Source organism: Neoarius graeffei, chromosome 18, assembly GCF_027579695.1.
Source record: "Neoarius graeffei isolate fNeoGra1 chromosome 18, fNeoGra1.pri, whole genome shotgun sequence".
Classification (NCBI taxonomy): Eukaryota; Metazoa; Chordata; class Actinopteri; order Siluriformes; family Ariidae; genus Neoarius; species Neoarius graeffei.
This window is the reverse complement of record NC_083586.1, coordinates 26,235,114-26,256,882: the sequence shown is the minus strand read 5'-3', so window position 1 is coordinate 26,256,882 and position 21,769 is coordinate 26,235,114. Positions and strand designations below refer to the sequence as shown.

Below are 21,769 nucleotides of genomic sequence, written 5' to 3'. Positions count from 1 at the left end.
GTCTTCATCAGCTGGCCCAGGCAGCACAACAAAACAACAATGGAGGACAAATATCTGTGTGAAGAGCAAAAGCTAGCGGTTTGGCTTTTTTCACCTTCTTGATCTGATCATGTACAGCTGACAAACTATTTATTGTCCTCCAGAGCAAAATGTAATGCATACATTAGATACTAGCAGATGACTCATGCAAAAAACTTATCAATGCGTGCAGTCATGCCACTTTGGAGGACCGATGCATTCACATTACAGTTAGATACAAGTCACTTGAAAGGACGTGAACCATCAAGATAGGCAAATACAATCAGAGCAAAAAATTGGAATTGAACAATGAGGCTTGTAATGTGAACGTAACTATGAACCTGTGAAGACAGCAAACTTAAATTGAGGCAATACCATATGTTTTATTTAAAAGTCAGTAAGATGGATATCATGTTCAGCTTCATGTACTTATCAACATTCTTTTTAGTTCGTGTGTGTATTTTTAAGAGAAATTTGAAAAATGAAAAGTTTAAAATGCTCACATATGTAGCATCAATCTCAGTGACCATTTTTTCTGATGCATCTTCACTGGACTGTTTCTTGATACCATCGAGAGTCACTTCATGACCACTCAGTTCAGTTTGAATTTTCTATAATAACAACAACAAAAGAAAAAAAGCATTTTAAGAAGGATTTTGTTTTTTTTAACCAACAACATATTTAGATATTTTTTCTGAACATCTTGGTACAAGTTATAGAAAGTATAAAATCCCGTATTAAAACGATTACAATGAAAACACTGAGAAATATGCAAACCTGAGCTTCCTGAGGTATTTGAGCAGCATCTATACCATCTGCAAGATATGCAGTCAAATGACGATCAGTTGTCTTTAGAGAATCTTGGATTAGACGAAGAGTTTTGTCATTCTTGTTCACCCACTGTAAGCTCTTCTCTAGCTGTTGTCGCCTTTGTAAAGCCTGTCGTAGTAAAGGATAATAAAGTGAAAGATAATTTCTCTATTTTTTTTAATTATGTAAAAGATCACTTTTCAGACAAAGTGAATATTGGTTGTCAGATATTACTTGTAAAAACAGAACCAAGTTCATCAGTCAAAGCTTCCAGAAGAAATATAGCAGATTCTTCAAGATTCTTTGAAAAGCCTATCAGCCAAATTTCTTATAAAACTGCACAAAATGTACCTGAGACAATGGATGCAATAGGAAATCACATTAAATACATCTAAATACATCTATCTATCTATCTATCTATCTATCTATCTATCTATCTATCTATCTATCTATCTATCTATCTATCTATCTATCTATCTATCTATCTATCTATCTATCAGATCCGAGATGTATTTTGAATAAATAATGCAAGTTTTTCAAAACGAGAAGATAAATTTCATATCTTCAAGCCAACGTGTGATTTTCTTTTTATTATATAGACACATTCATAAACAAAAAGTACCCAAATTTTTCAAAACAATTCATTGATTTCGTCACGACTGACATATAGAGATTTATGTCACGGTTTTGGTTCTCCATGTCTCGGACATAGTTCTTATGAAAAATATGAGTGGTAGAAGATAAACTTCATATCTTCGTGCCACCGTGCAATGTTTTTTATATTATATGGACACATCCACAAAAAACAAACAAAAAAACAATGCAAATTAACCATAAGAATTTTAATTTTGAACCAGTCCGCCATTTTGACAATGCATGTCAAGTCAGCAGGGAAACACTGGGAGTGACGTCATCGGAGTGAAATATCGGAAAATATTTCATTCAGATCCACCATATATTTCATATGAAAAATGCGAGTTTTTCAACACGAGAAGATGAAGTTCATATCTTCAAGCTAACATGTGATGTTATTTTTATTATACAGACATTCACAAACAAAAAGGACCCAAATTTATCAAAAAATTCAAGTTCCTCACAAGTGACGTGTAAAGATTCGTGTCACAGTTTTGAATTTGCAGGTCACAGATGCATCACATATGAAAAGTACATTTATATATGAAAAGTACAAGTATATTTCACAGTAAAACACTCGTGTCCATATAATATATTTAATATGTGTGTGTGTGCGCGCGTGCGCGCATTTTTTTATATATAATTTATTTATTTTTACACAGTGTCTTGCAAAAGTATTCATCCCCCTTGGTGTTTGTCCTGTTTTGTCACATTATAAGCTGGGATTAAAATGGATTTTTGGGGGTAAGCACCATTTGATTTACATAACATGCCTACAACTTTAAAGGTGAAAATTGTTGTTTTATTGTGACACAAACAATAATTTGTTTAGGGCCTGTTCCTGTAGAGCTATGATTAGTGCCTCTGTGCCATCTTCCAGTCCAGCTTTATCCAGCCACTGGTAGGATTTTTCAATATCAGCCACTTCTTCTATCTGCTGGTGGTACATCCCGTGCAGTGGTTTGTCTTTCCATGATGGTTCCTCCTGCACTTCCTTCTCAGGTGTCTGCTGCCTGAGATATTCACTAAGCACTTCATCATTCGGGGCCATCTCCCTGATGTACTCATGGATCTTTGTTGTTTCATCCTGGATAGTGGCTCTGATGCTCACTAGTCCTTGGCTTCCTTCATTACTCTTAGCATACAGCCTCAGGATGCTGGACTTGGGGTGAAACATTGTCAGGAGTTTTCCTGTCCTGATGTCGGTGGCCTCTATCTTCTCCTTCAGTCACCTTATTATACCAGCAAGGTATCTGATGACAGGCAGGGTGTAGGTGTTGATGGCCTGGACCTTGTTCTTCCCATTCAGTTGACTTCTCAGAACTTGCCTTACCCTCTGTAGGTATTTGGCTGTCACTGCTTTCCTAGCGGCCTCTTCATGGGTGCCATTTGCCTGCAGGATTCCAAGGTATTTGTAGCTGTCTTCCATGTCTCCTATTATGTTGTCTGGTAGCACCATCTGCTCAGTTCTGACTTCCCTCTCCTTGTTACCATCTGGGCACGCTTATCTAGTCCGAAGGACATTCCAACATCATTGCTGTAGATCCTGGTGGTGTGGATCAATGAGTCAATGTCTCGCTCAGACCTGGCATACAGTTTGATGTCATCCATGTTGAGGAGGTGGCTGATGGTTGCTCCATTTCATAGTCTGTATCCATAACCGCTCTTGGTGATGATCTGGCTGAGGGGGTTCAGCAGCAGGGACAGGGCTACTCCTTGGTACAGTGACTTGCAAAAGTATTCATTAACTGTGGTGTTTGTCCCATTCTGTTGCATTACAAGCTGGAATTAAAATGGATTTTTGGAGGGTTAGTACCATTTGATTTACACAACATGCCTACCACTTTAAAGGTGAAAATTGTTATTTTATTGTGACACAAACAATAATTAAGATGGAAAAAACAGGAATCTGGAATGTGCATACTGTAGGTATTCACCCCCTTTCGTATGAAACCCCGAAATAAGAGCTGGTCCAACCAATTCACTTCATAAGTTACATAATTAGTTGATTGAGATTCACCTGTGTGCAATCAAAGTGTCACATGATCTGTCACATGATGTCTGTATAAATCAACCTGTTCTGGAAGGACCCTGATTCTGCAACACTACTCAGAAAGCAACATAAAAACCAAGGAGCCTCCAAATAGGTCAGAGACAAAGTCGTGAAGAAGTATGGATCAGGGTTGGGTTATAAAAAATATCCCAAACTTGAATATCCCATGGAGCACCATTAAATCCATTATAGGAAAAAGTAAAAAATATGGCACCACTACAAACCTAAAAGAGAAGGCTGCACACCAAAATTCGCAGATCGGACAAGGAGGGCATTAATCAGAGATGCAACAAAAACACCAAAGATAACACTGAAGGAGCTGCAAAGATCCACAGAGGAGATGGGAGGATCTGTCCATAGGACCACTTTATGCTGTACACTCCCCAGCGTGGGGCTTTATGGAAGAGTGGCCAGAAAAAAGTAACTGCTTCAGAAAACACATTTGGAGTTTGCCCAGCAGTATGTGGCAGACTCCCCAAACACATGGAAGAAGATTCTCTGGCCAAATGAGACTAAAATTGATCTTTTGGGCCATCATGGGAAATACCATGTGTGGCACAAACCCAACACCCTGAGAACACCATTCCTACAGTGAAGCATGGTGGCGGCAGCATCATGCTGTGGGGATATTCTTCATCTGCAGAGACAGAAAAGTCGGTCAGGACAGAAAGAAAGATGGATGGCACTAAATACAGGGCAATTCTGGAGGAAAACCTGTTTGAGTCAGCCAGTGGTTTGAGACTGGGATGAAGGTTCACGTTCCAGCAGGACAATTACCCTAACGATATTGCTAAAGCTACACTGGAATGGTTTAAAGGGAAACATTTAAATATCTTGGAATGACCTAATCAAAGCCCAGACCTCAATCCAATTGAGAATCTGTAGGATAACCTGAAGATTGCTGTACACGAACACAACCTATCTAACTTGAAGGAGTTGGAGCAGGTTTGCTGTGAGGAATGGGCAAAAATCCCAGTGGCTAGATGTGCTCAGCTAATAGAGAGATACCCCAAGAGACTTGCAGCTGTAATTGTAGCAAAAGGTGGCTCTATAAAGTATTGATTTTGGGGCGATGAATACCTATGCACACTCCAGATTTCTGTTTTTTTATCTTATTGTTTGTGTCACAATAAAACAATGATTTTCACCTTTAAAGTGGTAGGCATGTTGTGTAAATCAAATGGTGATAACCCCCCAAAAATCCATTTTAATTCTACTAGAGCTTGTAATGTGACAAAACAGGACAAACACAAAGGGGGATGAATACTTTTGCAAGACAATGTAGATGCTGCACTTGACAGTGACCTGTGTACTCTACCGATATAGGCTGTGTGACCTGTGTTGATTGTGATCTGTGTACTCCACTGATAGAGGCTTGAATTTGGCCTCTAGGGTTGTTTTCCACAGCCTCATTGAGTTCTTGATGAAGATTCTCAGAGTCCTGTTGATGTCCTGTTCCTTTCTGGACCTCACTCACATCTTGAGTCATGTGCCTATTCATCTTATCCGCTATGATGCCTGACAGGAGCTTTCACGTTGTGCAGAGGCAGGTTATCAGGTGGTAGATGTATGGGATAGTCCTTCTGTCATATCCCTTTCCAGTATTGTTCAGTCTGGAACCATGCTGTTATTAATCCTGCCACTGGGTGTACTCCTTTGATGGTTGAGTGGAGAACATCCAATTTATTCTCCTGGCTTCAGCTTTGTTTGTGTACCTCCTTAGATGGGTAGCCAGGACTATGAGTCTCAGGTATGGACAGCTTGCTGTATTTCTTAGGTAGCCTTCATCATACCTTTCTGGAGTTCTGATAGCTGACTAACTTCTCTCTGGGTCACCCTGATCTTAGCCTCCAACCTTCTCTTCTATGGTGGATATTGCACCTTATGATTAGTGTCCTCCTTATAGCCAAGCATTTCCAGGATCAGATTGCTGTGATGTACATCAGCTTGTTGGCCATCAGTGATGGTCATAATAGGGATCATTCATACACATCTTCACGGAGACTTTCAGGAGATACCTCACTCAGTCTTGGTAGTTGGGCTTAGTTCCAGATGTTCAGCTTTGTTATCATCTTCAACTTCAGGTCAGCTGCTCGTACATTAAGCTCTTGCTTGCAAAGGTTTGTTGCTGGGTGGTTCCCAGTCTCAGTCTCTGAGTGTGGGGATGATGATGAACACCCCCCCAACCTGGCATCCTGACTCCTCCTTGCCATAGCATTTGTGATGTATCTCATTGATCTCTAGTTGTGATAGCAGTTGCTGTTTGTGGATATTGGAACATTGAGTTACTAGTTGTTTCAGTGTTACTGTAGATTGTTCTTGCATGTGCTAACAATGCATTGTTACTGCATTGTTCTTGTGTTGTGCTAAGCTCTGCACCTGCATCATGTCACTTTTTATCATATGTTGTGGTGGTCTGGCCAAAGCCATTTTGAATCATGTATTGTGCACTCTGAATCATTCTGCCTTATGGACTACTTTTTATCAAGTGTTGTGCTAGTTCTGCACCTGCAGCCTGTATCAATCTTTATATGCTGATTTGGCTCCAGTCATTTTGAATCATGTACTGTGCACTCTGAACAGTGTGTTGTTCAAGATCCATCACTTCTCATATGTTTTAACTCTTCCTGGATTGTGCATTTATGTACTGGAATGTTTGGCCTGGTCGATAAAAAATATGAGAAGCGTGAGATGTACTGACCAACAGAAAATGTTGATGAGGTATGATGTGACATGTTAACCGATGAGATTATTCACATAAACTGTATTATTTTGAAACTGTATAAAACGAGGAACCCTTAGATTTTGATTCGGATCATTCTGCAGACTGACTTGGCTTTTGTTATTGATTTAATAAAAGTCTAACTTTTCCACAAACTCTTTGACCCTGGATTATTCTTGCTTGAGAGAGTTTCCATGACAGTACAAAATCAGTATCCAGGAAAGGCCTAATCTTTGAGAAGCCTCAGTCTATTGTAAAAGAGCTCAGGCCCAGAGAAGTTTCAGGATATTGTTTATATATGGTTTTAACTTGCATTTGTGGATGCAGTAATGAATTGCTTTCACAGACGATGGTTTTCTGAAGTGTTCCTGAGCCCATACAGTGATTTCCACTACAGACACGTCTACTTTTAATGCAATGTCGCCTGAGGGCCCAGAGATCACAGGCATCCAATGTCAGTTTTCAGCCTTGTCTCTTGCATACAGAGATTTCTCCAGATTCACTGAAACTTTTAATGATATTATGTACCATAGATGATGTGATCCCCAAATTCTTTGCAATTTTACATTGAGGAATGTTATTCTTAAATTGTTGCACACTGTTTGCCCATGCAGTCTTTCACAGAGCAGTGAACCCCAACCCATCTTTACTTTTGAGAGACTCAGCCTCTCTGGGATGCTCTTTTTATACCCAATCATGTTACTGACCTGCTGTCAATTAACCAAATTATTATTATTATTATTATTATTATTATTATTATTATTATTATTATTTAGCATTATACAACTTTTTAAGTCTTTTGTTACCCCATCCCAACTTTTCTGAAACGTGCTGCTATCAAATTCAAAATGAGCATATATTTTTCAAAAAACAATAAAATTCCTCAGTTTCAACATATGATATGTTGTCTTTGTACTGTTTTCAATGACATATAGGGTTTCCATGATTTGCAAATTTTCACATTCTGTTTTTATTTACAACCCCAATTCCAAAAAAGCTGGGACACTGTAAAACATAAATAAAAACAGAATGTGAATATTTGCAAATCATTGATGTGTTTAAACTTTAAAATAACGATTACATCAATACTACATGTGCTGTGAAATTCATACCCTTTGCATAAGTTCATCCCAGCGAATGTAGTAATTTTCCACCTTCTTATGAATGAGCTCATCAAGGACTCCTCCATCCATAAGAGTTTGTGCCAACTCACGTATTTGGTTACGATTATACTCAGGATGTTCTTTTATCATGGTATCCAAGTACTGGAATGAAAAGAAGACAGACACAGACATTAAATAAAACATGAAATCAATGGCTTTATAAAATTTAGTAAACCAAGTCTGATCATGTAATCTGATTTTCAGGCTCTGTATTGGTCCCAGATCCCTCCAGCAACAGGTCCCTCCTGCCATCTACTGTTTGAGCTTATCTTGCACGTGTTCCTGGAACTCCTTTCTTGGCAGGTCTTATGTTGTAGATGTACAAAAAATGAAGTGGTGCACAGTCCCCTCCAAAAGTATTAGAATAGGAAGACCAAATGTTTTTTTTTTTTGCAAAAGAATCATTAGTTACATCATCAATAAAGATTAGTGAGTCTGTTCCTCCTGCCACAGCCATGCAAGCCCAAGCCATGACATTACCTCCACCAGGCATGGCCAATGAGCTCATGTGTTAAGGATCTTGTTGTTGTAATGCTTTGGGAGAGTACCAGTCAAAAGTTTGGACATACTTCCGAATTCAATGATTTTTCTTTGTTTTTATTAATTTAAAGATAATTCACGTCTTAAATTAATGATGGTCTGTCATTTCTCTTTACTTAGTTAAATGGTTTGTGACATAATATGGATTATGACAAGTTGTTGAATAGAGCTATTTACTATATTTTTATTACATACTAATTATGAATATTACTTGGTTAAGATAACGCCAATGTTAGCACCTTTTACACAACATGTCTACAACTTTAAAGGTGAAAATTGTTTTGTTGTGACACAAACAATAATTAAGATGAAAAAACAGAAATCTGGAGTGTGCATAGGTATCCCCCCCACACACACACACACAAACACAAAGTCAATACTTTGTAGAGCCACCTTTTGCTGCAATTACAGCTGCAAGTCCCTTGGAGTATGTCTCTATTAGCTTAGCACATCTAGCCACTGGACTTTTTGCTCATTCCTCAAGGCAAAACTGCTCCAACTCCTTCAAGTTAGATGGGTTGCGTTGGTGTACAGCAATCTTCAAGTTATGCCACAGATTCTCAATTGGATTGAGGTCTGGGCTTTGACTAGGCCATTCCAAGACATTTAAATGTTTCCTTTTAAACCACTCCAGTGTAGCTTTAGCGGTATGTTTAGGGTCATTGTCTTGCTGGAACGTGAACCTTCATCCCAGCCTCAAACCTCTGGCTGACTCAAACAGGTTTTCCTCCAGAATTACCCTGTATTTAGTGCCATCCATCTTTCCTTCAGTCCTGATCAGCTTTCCTGTCCCTACAGATGAAAAACATCCCCACAGCATGATGCTGCCACCACCATGTTTCACTGTAGGAATGGTGTTCTCAGGGTGATGGGTTTGCACCACACACGGCATTTCCCATGATGGCCAAAAAGATCAATTTTAGTCTCATCTTACCAGAGAATCTTCTTCCATGTGTTTGGGGAGTCTGCCACATGCTGCTGGGCAAACTCCAAATGTGTTTCCATAAGCAATGGCTTTTTTTCTGGCCACTGTTCCATAAAGCCCCACTCTGTGGAGTGTATGGCTTAAAGTGGTCCTATGGACAGATACTCCTATCTCTGCTGTGGATCTTTGCAGCTCCTTCAGTGTTATCTTTGGTGTCTTTATTGCATCTCTGATTAATGCCCTCTTTGTCTGGTCTGTGAGTTTTGGTGGGCGGCCTTATCTTGTCAGGTTTGTAGTGGTGCCATATTCTTTTCATTTTGGTATAATGGATTTAATGGTGCTCCATGGGATATTCAAAGTGTGGGATTTTTTTTTATGACCCAACCCTGATCTATACTTCACAACTTTGTCTCTGACCTGTTTGGAGGCTCCTTGGTTTTCGTGTTGCTTGCTTAGTAGTGTAGCAGAATCAGAGTCCTTCCAGAACAGGTTGATTTATACAGACATCATGTGACAAATCATGTGACACTTTGATTGCACATAGGTGAATCTCAATCAACTAATTATGTAACTTACGAAGTGAATTGGTTGGACCAGCTCTTATTTCGGGTTTTCATACGAAAGGGGGTGAACACCTACAGTATGCACATTCCAGATTCCTGTTTTTTCCATCTTAATTATTGTTTGTCACACAGTAAAACAACAATTTTCACCTTTAAAGTGGTCGGCATGTTGTGTAAATCAAATGGTGCTAACCCTCCAAAAATCCATTTTAATTCCAGCTTGTCATGCAACAAAATAGGACAAACACCCAGGGAGATGAAAACTTTGGCAAGCCACTGTGTGTGTGTATATATATATATATATATATATATATATATATATATATATATATATATATATATATATATATATATACACACATATACATACATTATATATATATATATATATATATATATATATATATATATATATATATATATATATATATACACACACACACACACACACACACACACACACCACCATGAATTCTCCCAGTTCTACTGATTAGCCACTCTAGCATTACATTCCTGAATTATCTGATCTGAAACAGCGATCTTCTTCTCAACTGACTATGTAAGCTACCACTTGCATTTTAGTGCTAGAAGTGGGGTGGGGGGTTACTTAAAACATCCTCCTGCACACGTGTGCAGGTGCAGAATTGGGCATGTTTAAGCTGAATGCAAACAAACATCCTGGTGGATATCTGGAAAAGAAAGAGATCATGCACTTCAGCCTATAGATACAACAGCTCATGCCCCCCACTCCACCCCAGCATTTTTTTTTTTACAGATCTGCATGATTCATGTGGGTGATATTTTCAGGTCAGATAATCTGGAATTTGGGGGCGGCACGGTGGTGTAGTGGTTAGCGCTGTCGCCTCACAGCAAGAAGGTCCGGGTTCGAGCCCCGTGGCCGACGAGGGCCTTTCTGTGCGGAGTTTGCATGTTCTCCCCGTGTCCGCGCGGGTTTCCTCCGGGTGCTCCAGTTTCCCCCACAGTCCAAAGACATGCAGGTTAGGTTAACTGGTGGCTCTAAATTGACCGTAGGTGTGAATGTGAGTGTGAATGGTTGTCTGTGTCTATGTGTCAGCCCTGTGATGACCTGGCGACTTGTCCAGGGTGTACCCCGCCTTTCGCCCGTAGTCAGCTGGGATAGGCTCCAGCTTGCCTGCGACCCTGTAGAACAGGATAAAGCGGCTACAGATGAGATGAGATGGTGCAATAAAGAAAAAAAAATCCAGTGAGCAGCAGTTCTGCAGAAGGAAATGCTTTGTTGTTGAGAGAGGTCAACAGAAAATGACCAGACTGGAATTGAGCTGACAGAAAGGCTGCAGTAACTTAGATAACCACTATGTACAATTTTTGTGGGGAATAAAAGCTTCTCAGAATGCACAACATGTGGAACCTTGAGGCAGATGGACTACAATGGCAGAAGAACATGTTGGGTTCCACTTCTGTCAGTCAAAAACAGAAAGCTAAGGCTGCAGTGGGCATACCAAAACTGGACAGATGAAGACTGGAAAAACATAGCCTGGTCTGATTCATTTTTATTTTCTGTTGAGGTACAGAAAGGGTAGGGTCACCAACAGCATGAATCAATGGACCTAACCTGCCTTGTGTTAACAGTCTAGGCTGGTGGAGGTGGTGTAATGGTGTGGGGAATGTATTCTTGGCACACTTTGGGCCCATTCGTACCAATTTTACCATCTCTTGAAAGCCACAGCCTATTTGAGTACTGTTGCTGACCATGTACATCCCTTCATGGCCACAAGTTACCCTTGTTGTAAAGGCTACTTCCAGAACAATAATGCACTATGTCATAAAGCAAAAGTAATCTCAAGCTGTTTGAGATGTTTTGATAGCAAAGGGAGGCCCTGTTCCTGTTGATCACAATGTCAACATCAGGACCTGTGTTAAAATTACAAATGCACATATGCAACACAGGTCCCAATGTATATCAAACTGATTCAAATGATTCTATTAAAAAAAAAAAGGTTTAAGAGTCCAACTACTTACAGCCAGACCCTCAGCTGTTTTGTCTGCTCCTCCTTGAAAGCTATCTATCTCATTAAGTTGCTGCTCTAGTAGATCCATCCAAGTATTTTCCTGTTCCAAGTAGCACAGCAGTTCACACCAGCATGCCCACACCTCCTGCAATTGATACAAATGCATGATGCATTAGGTTGGATGTCCTCTGTGGATGAATGATGGAAATATTTATATTTACACCAGTTAGATTACCTCTAATGTCTTGTATTTCCCATCAAGCCGACTACATAGTCGCTGGTAGTTGGAAGTCAAAACGTCTAGTTCTGCCTTTAGGGCCTCATGGGCTGTGGGTGGAGCCTTTGCAATGAAACTGGTGATTTTATCTTTCAGAAGGTTTACCTTTATTTCTTTCTGATGGATTTCTTCTTGAGCTCTCTGATTGTTGATCAGGAGAGTGAAAAAAAAAACACATGAGACACATACAAGGTATTTTTTCTTCTGCATTTAGTTTTACAAACTCCCTCTGATGTTAAAGAATGTTAAAAGATGGGCATAATTTTGCTTCTGTAGCAAAAAACTGAATGTTAAGGAGTTACCCTGTCAAGATATTTTGGCACAACTGATTTATGAGAAACTGAACAAGCAACCAATAAATTCCTTGTTAATTTCAACTTTTTGATAATATCCAAATATATGTGTAAAAAAGGCATTTCAACTCACATAGCCAATACAGTGGTGCTTGAACATTTGCGAACCCTTTAGAATTCTCTACATTTCTGCATAAATAAAACCAGTGACTAAAAGAATAAAACTAAATAACAATAAAAATCAGATTTTCACACAAGTCCAAAAAGTAGATAAAGAGAACCCAGTTTTAAAAGTTAGACAAAAAATATTATACAAGGAAGACGGCACGGTGGTGTAGTGGTTAGCATTGTCGTCTCGCAGCAAGAAGGTCCTGGGTTCGAGCCCAGTGGCCAATGGGGGCCTTTCTGTGTGGAGTTTGCATGTTCTCCCCATGTCTGTGTGGGTTTCCTCTGGATGCTCTGGTTTTCTCCACAGTCCAAAGACATGCAGGTTAGGCTAATTGGTGGCTCTAAATTGACTGTAGGTGTGAATGGTTGTGTGTCTCTATGTGTCAGCCCTGCGATGATCTGGCGACTTGTCCAGGGTGTACCCCGCCTCTCACCCATAGTCAGCTGGGATAGGCTCCAGCTTGCCCCCGACCCTGCACAGGATAAGTGGCTGTGGATAATGGATGGGTGGATATTATACATGGTCATTCATTTATTGAGGAAAATGATCCAGTATTATATATAAGTGAGTGGCAAAAGCATGTGAACTTCCAGGATTAGCAGTTAATGTGAAGATGAAATTAGAGTCTGGTATTTTCAATCAATGGGGTGACAATCAAGTATGTTTTATTTAAAGAACAGAGATCTATTAAAGTCTAATCTTCATGACACATGTTGTGGAAGTTGCACAAACAAAGAAGATTTCTAAGAACCTCAGAAGAAGAATTGTTGATTCGCATCAGACTGGAAAAGTTTACAAAACAATCTCTCAAGAGTTTGGCCCACCAATCCACAGTCAGACAAATGGAGGAAATTCAAGATCACCGTTACCTTCCCCAGGAGTGGTCAACCCACAAAGATCACTCCAACAACAAGGCATGCAATAGTCTGTGAGGTCACAAAGGAACCCAGGGTAATTTCTAAGCAACTAAGGTGGGGTTTACATTAGACCGTATCAGCGGATCATCAGATTAACGTTTTTAAAACGATTAGTGTGCACACAGCAATGCCAATACACGATTCGCGTGCACACAGCAACGCCAATACACGGATACGCTCGGCTCCGCAGGCATCCTGCGCTCCAAATCACTCCACCCTGAACAGCGAGTGCCCTCTGGAGGGTGCGCACTCCGGCCCTGCGCAGCTCACAGAGTGCGCGAGTGGAGAGCACGAGCAGTGATTTGGGACTGAGCCGCTGTGTGTGTGCTCTCAGTGCATGTCGGGCATGCGCGTCACTTACCACTTGCAAGTGGAAGGATGGCAAGCCTAAAGACAATCATAACTACACAATGGGCAGTATTTGCATCAGTATTTGCAGTATTTTCATACTTTTATACTCTTTAATGAAAGGTGATACAAGGCGGAAGTCCGCGCCATTTTTCAGCAGTCGCATCACATGACCAACGCCAGCGAATCAGGAAGGTGGATGTTACAGTGACACTGTCCAATGACGACGCCAGCTAGAGCTCAGCACAGCGTATCCGCGTATCCTCAATGTTTACACAGCATCGGACCAGACACGATCTGGATTGAATACGTGGACCCTGGCGGATTCCCGTTTCCCGGCGTTTCCAGGCGTTTTAATGTAAACGGACAGTGCATCCGCGAAGAAAACGAGACAGATACGGTCTAATGTAAACTTGGCCTAAAGGCCTCTCTTACATTTGGCTATTGTTAATATCCATGAGTCCACCATCAGGAGAACAGTGAACAACAATGGTGTGCACATACAAGGTTGCAAGGGGAAAACTACTGTTCTCCAAAAGAACATTGCTGCCCAACTACAGTTTGTTAAAGATCATGTGGACAAGCCAGAAGACTACTGGAACATTTTATGGATCGATGAGACCAAATTAGAACTTTTTGGTTGAAATGAGAAGCATTATATTTGGAGACAAGAAAACATTGCATTCCAGCATGAGATCCTTATTCCATCTGTGAAACGTGGAGGAGATAGTATCATGGTTTGGGCCTGTTTTGCTGTACTTAGGCCATGATGGCTTGCCATCATTGATGGAACAGTGAATTCTGTATTATTCCATCAAATTCTGAAGGAAAATGTCAAGACATCTGTCCATGAACTCAATCTTAAGACAAAGTGGGTCATGCAACAAGACAACGACCCTAAGCACTCAAGTCATTCTACCAAAGAAAGGTTAAAGAAGAATGAAATTAATGTTAGGAATAGTCAAGTCAAAGTCCTGACCTTAATCCAAAAGGAATTTTGTGTGAACTATTCATGTGAGGAAACCCAACAAAATCCCAGAACTAAACCTGCTCTGTATAGAGGAATGGGCTAAAATTCCTCCAAGCTGATGAGCGGGACTGGTCAACAGTTTACAGAAACATTTAGTTGCAGTCATTGCTGCATAAGGGGATCACAACAGATACTGAAAGGCAAGGTTCGTATAATTTTGCCATTCACTTATATGTAATATTGGAACATTTCCTTGATGTATAAATGACCAAGTATAATATTTTTTTCTTATTTGTTTAATTTCATTCTCATTATCTATTTAGAACTTGTGTGAAAATCTGATGATGTTTTCAGTCATATTTATGCAGAAATGTAGAACATTGTAAAAGATTCACAAACTTTCAAACTCCACTGTATAAGTAACTCCCAGTTTCTTATCTTTGACTGGACTGCAATGGTACCTTATTCTTAAACATGCACACAAACTATATAAAAGGAACATTTTATTTTAGCTACACTTATGTTTTTAAATATATTACAATTAAGATAAGGGCGGCACGGTGGTGTAGTGGTTAGCGCTGTTGCCTCACAGCAAGAAGGTCCTGGGTTCGAGCCCCGGGGCTGGCGAGGGCCTTTCTGTGTGGAGTTTGCATGTTCTCCCCGTGTCCGTGTGGGTTTCCTCCGGGTGCTCCGGTTTCCCCCACAGTCCAAAGACATGCAGGTTAGGTTAACTGGTGACTCTAAATTGACCGTAGGTGTGAATGTGAGTGTGAATGGTTGTCTGTGTCTATGTGTCAGCCCTGTGATGACCTGGTGACTTGTCCAGGGTGTACCCCGCCTTTCGCCCGTAGTCAGCTGGGATAGGCTCCAGCTTGCCTGCGACCCTGTAGAAGGATAAAGCGGCTAGAGATAATGAGATGAGACAATTAAGATAATTGCCTTAACATTTTGTTGTTGTTGATGATAAATGTCCAGATGAGATTTAATCATTTATAAACCCCAACACACCTGATTCAGTTGATCAGGTATTGAGGAGCATCTGAACATAGATATCAAGTTGCTATTAAAGGAAGATTTCTCGTAAAAATAGATTTTTTTAAAAACCAGATTATGGTTTCTGAAAATCAGGTGTTTGAACTTAACCCTCTTAATATTGTCATAAGAAACAATATAGACCTTTTTGGAAAACAACATTTAAAAAGCCAGGCTTTTAGTTTGAAAAACACAAACCTTAAGTTCCTCCACAGCGGTATAGAGTTCTTCAGGTGTTTTATAATGGAAATCACTCTCCAGATAATCTTCCTCTGCTTGTGTAATCCACTCTTGCATCTCTTGCATTTCCTTCTTCAAACTCACAGTCATATCCAGTCCACCTTTCAAGGCAGATTTTTTTGCATATGCCTAAAGAGAAAACCACAAATACATGACAGCAATTCATTTTATAGAATGAAAATTAAAATCAGGTAGACACACACTGATGAATCCTTTATTGAATGTATTTTTTTTTATTAAACTTTTATTAGAACTACCAATTATTACCTGTTTGCAAATTAGTTCCCACTGAGAATTGAGGTCGTCAAGCATCTTTTGTATTTTGACAGCAAATTGTGGCTCTGCTTCCTTCTTCAAGACCTGTCCAACCTCATTAATGCCATTAAGACTTGGTTGGACAGTGTGAATGTCAGTAACTAAGGCCTAGCCAAAAAAAAAAAGCTTTTTCAACCAGTCAGTCAGCCCATCCATCTGCATTTTCAATACCATTTTGGTCAACAAAGACAGTAAATAATTAAAGACTCACAGTGCACTGTTCTAGTTGCTTCTCAAGAGCCTCTGAATCTCCTAAAGCTGGCCACTCCTCATTCAGAAAAACATCAACCTCAGCCATCCACTTCTGCAGGGTCTTTGTGTCATTCTAATTGTAAAATATAGTTTAGTTGCATTAGAGAAGGAAGGTGTTTTCCTCTTTCCTTACATGTGTGATGGTATTACTTGGTTAATACTGATATTGTGAGAGTTGGTTAAAATATCATAGTGGCTATATCTATCTATTTGGCACATCACTACAGTGACGTGGCCGCTCTGATGACTCCAGCCATCAAGTTCTCATCTCATCTCATCTCATCTCATTATCTCTAGCCGCTTTATCCTTCTACAGGGTCGCAGGCAAGCTGGAGCCTATCCCAGCTGACTACGGGCGAAAGGCGGGGTACACCCTGGACAAGTCGCCAGGTCATCACAGGGTTGACACATAGACACAGACAACCATTCACACTCACATTCACACCTACGGTCAATTTAGAGTCACCAGTTAACCTAACCTGCATGTCTTTGGACTGTGGGGGAAACTGGAGCACCCAGAGGAAACCCATGCGGACACGGGGAGAACATGCAAACTCCACACAGAAAGGCCCTCGCCGGCCCCGGGGCTCGAACCCAGGACCTTCTTGCTGTGAGGCGACAGCGCTAACCACTACGCCACCGTGCCGCCCCGCCATCAAGTTTCTAGGGAAAAATTACAGTGGTTGCTTCCTGTTGCCTTCTAGTGGATTATTATAGAAAAATTTCCCCCTCAACCATTCACACACATTCACACCTATGGGCAATTTAGGTGGGGTTTACATTAGACCGTATCAGCGGATCATCAGATTAACGTTTTTAAAAATGATTAGCGTGCACACAGCAACGCCAATACACGGATACGCTAATCACATGATGTAAGTTGAGAAATGTGTCAGTGCGGCTCATCGCTTCCTCCTCAGCGGCTGCGCTCCAAATCACTCCGCCCTGAACAGCGAGTGCCCTCTGGAGGGTGCGCACTCCGGCCCTGCGCAGCTCACAGAGCGCGCGAGGTAAGCGCACGAGCAGTGATTCGGGACTGAGCCGCTGTGCGCAAGTCACTTACCACTTGCAAGTGGAAGGATGGCAAGCCTAAAGACAATCATAACTACACAATGGGCAGTATTTGCATCAGTATTTGCAGTATTTTCATACTTTTATACTCTTTAATGAAAGGTGATACAAGGCGGAAGTCCGCGCCGTTTTTCAGCAGTCGTGTCACATGACCAACGCCAGCGAATCAGGAAGGTGGATGTCACAGTGACGTTGTCCAATGACGACGCCAGCTAGAGCTCAGCACAGCGTATCCGCGTATTCTGAATGTTTACACAGCACCGGACCAGACACGATCTGGATTGAATATGTGGACCCTGGCGGATTCCCGTTTCCCGGCGTTTCCAGGCGTTTTAATGTAAACGGACAGTGCATCCGCGAAGAAAACGAGACAGATATGGTCTAATGTAAACTTGGCCTTAGAGTAGCCAGTTAACCTAATTGCATGTCTTTGGACTGTGGGAGGAAACCGGAGCACCTGGAAGAAACCCACACAGACACAAGGAAAACATGCAAACTCCACACAGAAAGGCCCCTGTCGGTCGTGAGGTTCGAACCCGGAATCTTCTTGCTGTGAGGCAACAGTGCTAATGGCTATATATTCATTGTCAATAAACACAAGGAAATAAGCAACTGGTGGGGCAAAATATAATAATTACTTTTGCGAATGTTTCCAAAAGTTTTACTTTTTAATGTTATTTTTCTTTAGTCAAAACACAGAGCAATTCATTTTCTTTTAATATAAAATTAATAATTATTACAATCCAAATGCTTATTTATAGGTGGTTATCAGACACTGTTACAGGCCCTGTATTTGTGGCTGGTGTTTTTCTCTCTTGCATGTAGGTGTCTCACTTGGAATCATCTGTGGTTACCTGCAGGTGTGAGCTGCCCTTAAAACCTGGACACACCCTCCCTTTCTCTCTTACACACACACTGTAAAAAAAGAATAGTTGAGAATACTTGAAATTTCAAGGCAACCGTCTGCATTAAGAATTTTATGTTTTGCCAACGATGTGCCCATGATAATCCAAACTATGATAACACTTATCTTTATTAAGAATTCTTAATTAAGTCAATTTTCAATTCCTCATTCTGCCAACATAGATTTCTCTTTTTGCTGAACAGTGGCATTCACAGTAGTACAAAAAGGCAATTGAGGTTATCAATTTTTTGGGGGCTTTTTTTCACCTTTATTTGGTTAGGACAGTGTAGAGACAGGCAATGAGCAGGAGAGAGAGATGGGGAGGGATCAGGAAATGACCTCAAGTCGGAATCGAACCTGGGTCCCCGGATTTATGGTATAGCGCCTTATCCACCTGAGCCACGACAACATGAACTTCAACCGGAGAGAGAACCACATTGCCCAGCCCTTGCATTTGGGAGAGGAAACCCCGTGTCTTGGTCATTAAGAGCATGCGCTGAATAAACACCTATGGCAATTATGTATTTTCAATTCAGATTATTCACTATTGTACATCTTTGAGGTGCACCCTATCAGTTTGATGTGGATTTTTCTGTTCATTAATAATTATTCATATTTTCTTGTGGTGGCACGGTGGTGTAGTGGTTAGCAGCAGATATTAACAGCAATGCACATATTTTAAAATATTAAATGTTAAAAATAAACGTTCTAAATTTAAAATAAACTGTTCTCATATATATATATGAGAGAGATGAGAACAGCTTATTTTATTTATAGATAGATAGATAGATAGATAGATAGATAGATAGATAGATAGATAGATGGGGCGGCACGGTGGTGTAGTGGTTAGCGCTGTCGCCTCACAGCAAGAAGGTCCGGGTTCGAGCCCCGTGGCCGGCGAGGGCCTTTCTGTGTGGAGTTTGCATGTTCTCCCCGTGTCCGCGTGGGTTTCCTCCGGGTGCTCCGGTTTCCCCCACAGTCCAAAGACATGCAGGTTAGGTTAACTGGTGACTCTAAATTGACCGTAGGTGTGAATGTGAGTGTGAATGGTTGTCTGTGTCTATGTGTCAGCCCTGTGATGACCTGGCGACTTGTCCAGGGTGTACCCCGCCTTTCGCCCGTAGTCAGCTGGGATAGGCTCCAGCTTGCCTGCGACCCTGTAGAACAGGATAAAGCGGCTAGAGATAATGAGATGAGATGAGATATTTTCTTGTCTATTCAATTGTGAACATGGAATTACTTGAACAAAGCGTAATTCTATTTTTTACAGTGCACTCTGCTGTAACTGGTTGCCTGGCAGCAGGACTTGCTGCTTGGTCCCCATTTATCTTTACCTTCTTTTTTGTGCTTAATAAACACCTTAACTTTGTTTTTGTGTTCTCATTGTGTTGCTTCCCTTTGAACCAGGGCTGTAACATAATGGGGGCTCGTCCGGGACTTGAACCCAGGACCGCAACCCAGGACCGCTTGCACCCGGAGCAAGAATCATACCCCTAGACCAAGGCACCTGTTCTCTCAGCTCCAGTTTTTAAGAAGAAACCTTTATTCGTCACATGCACACTTCAAGCACAGTGAAATTCATCCTCTGCATTTATCCTATCTGAAGCAGTGAACACACGCGCACACACACACCCAGAGCAGTGGGCAGCCCAGAGCGCCCAGGGAGCAGTCAGGCAAACTCCACACAGAAAGGCCCTCACCAGCCGCTGGGTTTGAACCCAGAACCTTCTTGCTGTGAGGCAACCATGCTAACCACTACACCACCGTGCCACCCTTCAAGTTAGCTGTGGATGCTAGTGATGTGGGGGCTGGGGCTGTTTTATTGCAGGATGGTGATGGGGTGGAACATCCTTTGTAGTATTTTTCCAAGAAATTTGATGTCCACCAAAGGCGCTATTCTACCATTGGAAAAGGAAGCTTTAGCATTAATTCTTGCCTTGAAGCATTTTGATGTTTATGTTTCAAGTGCTCCACTGTTGGTTTATACAGATCATAATCCACTTGTGCTTATCAACAGTATGAAAGGCTCCAACCAGAGACTGATATGATGGAGCTTGTTTCTGCAAGGATACGACCTGAAGTTCTGCCATATTCGTGGACAGGACATGTCCTTGCAGATTCCCTCTGCAGGTCTTCAGAAGATTTTGTGTTTTGTTGTGTAGGTTGGGTTGCCTTAGAGCAACCCTATAAAAGGTGGGGGTGTTACAGGCCCTGTGTTTGTGGCTGGTGTTTTTCTCTCTTGCACGTAGGCATCTCACTTGTAATCAGTGGTTATCTGCAGGTGTGAGCTGCCCTTAAAACCTGGACACACCCTCCCCTTTTTTCTTTCTCTCTCTCTCTCTCACACACACACACTCTGCTGCTGCTGGTTGCCTGGCAGCAGGACTTGCTGCTTGCTCCCCATTTATCTTTTCTTTCTTTTTTGTGTTTAATAAATACTTTAACTTTGCTTTTGTGTTCTCATTGTGTTGCTTCCCTTTGAGCCGAGGTTGTAACACACACACACACACACACACACACACACACACACACACACACACAACCACCCACCCACACACCCACAGTGCAGCTGACGAGATATCAATATTATAATGTTTTCTAAATTTCTTTTCAAGAGCTTCTCATTTTTGCCTAAACTTTACCTGAAATGTGAGCTCATGGCTATTCAAGAATATGTCTATTGATGATTGATTTGTAATATTTCAGTGAAGGCACAAATTACATACTCGGGAATAAAAGTAGACAGACTTCAGACTATGAGGTTACACCTAAATTTTAACCCCCTCCTTGATAAACTACAAATGAGTCTGAACACATGGTTGCAAAGAAACTTCAAGGTGAGAAGAAGAATCCTACTTTCAAAGCTGAAGGGTTATCGTGATTTCCTTATGCCACTCTCTCCTTAATACCCAAGGTGCTGCTGAAGAGAACTGATAAAATGCTTTATATCGCCCCTGTTGAAGGTACTGGAACGGCAAAACCAATTCTTTTGTTTTTGGTTAACACTGAAGACATTTGGATTTCAGATCAAAAGATCAGAATTTCAGCAGGTAACAGATAAACTCTTAAATATTGAACATTTCACATTTAGTTGCATATCCCTTGTTTGCAATAAGCAACAGACAGCATGTGCTTTTGCAAAGGAGACTCTTTTAAAGACGCATGTTTTGAAGAAGTTCTTTGATAGTAAAGCTCAGAAATGCATGTTTGTGGCAGGTGATCAGGTTATGGTTTTTTTTTTCCCCAATTCCTGGAGTAGCATTATCTACCAGATTTTCAGGACCTTATGTCATTAAAGAAATGTCGAGTGATAAAGATTGAGTGAGTCAGTGTGATTGACACTCCAGATAGAAGACGCATATCAAGGATGTGTCATGTGAACATGCTGAAACCCTATAACTCTCGTTTGTCTTCATTCATAGAATCCAGGAGGAATAAAATTGAAAATTCTGAATCTGTTCCTACTGTTGTGCCAGTGTTGATTGTTAGCATTATGATTTACACTATGCACATTTGCTCCTGACTCAACAACTCTGAGATATTACTAAAGAGTGTGTGTGTCT

The 21,769-nt window shown here is 41.0% G+C and overlaps 1 protein-coding gene across 1 annotated transcript in view; it reads right to left on the bottom strand.

Moving 5' to 3' along the window:
* The window catches only part of dmd (dystrophin), a 509,910-nt gene that overhangs the window by 346,519 nt on the left and 141,622 nt on the right, over positions 1-21,769 (bottom strand). The window contains exons 24-31 of the mRNA XM_060898614.1: positions 16,191-16,304; positions 15,932-16,087; positions 15,623-15,793; positions 11,654-11,836; positions 11,429-11,563; positions 7,349-7,501; positions 796-957; positions 522-629 (exon numbers count right to left, since the gene is read on the bottom strand). Of these exons, the coding sequence (XP_060754597.1) occupies positions 522-629; positions 796-957; positions 7,349-7,501; positions 11,429-11,563; positions 11,654-11,836; positions 15,623-15,793; positions 15,932-16,087; positions 16,191-16,304 (1,182 nt within the window). The remainder of the gene's footprint in view (positions 1-521; positions 630-795; positions 958-7,348; positions 7,502-11,428; positions 11,564-11,653; positions 11,837-15,622; positions 15,794-15,931; positions 16,088-16,190; positions 16,305-21,769) is intronic.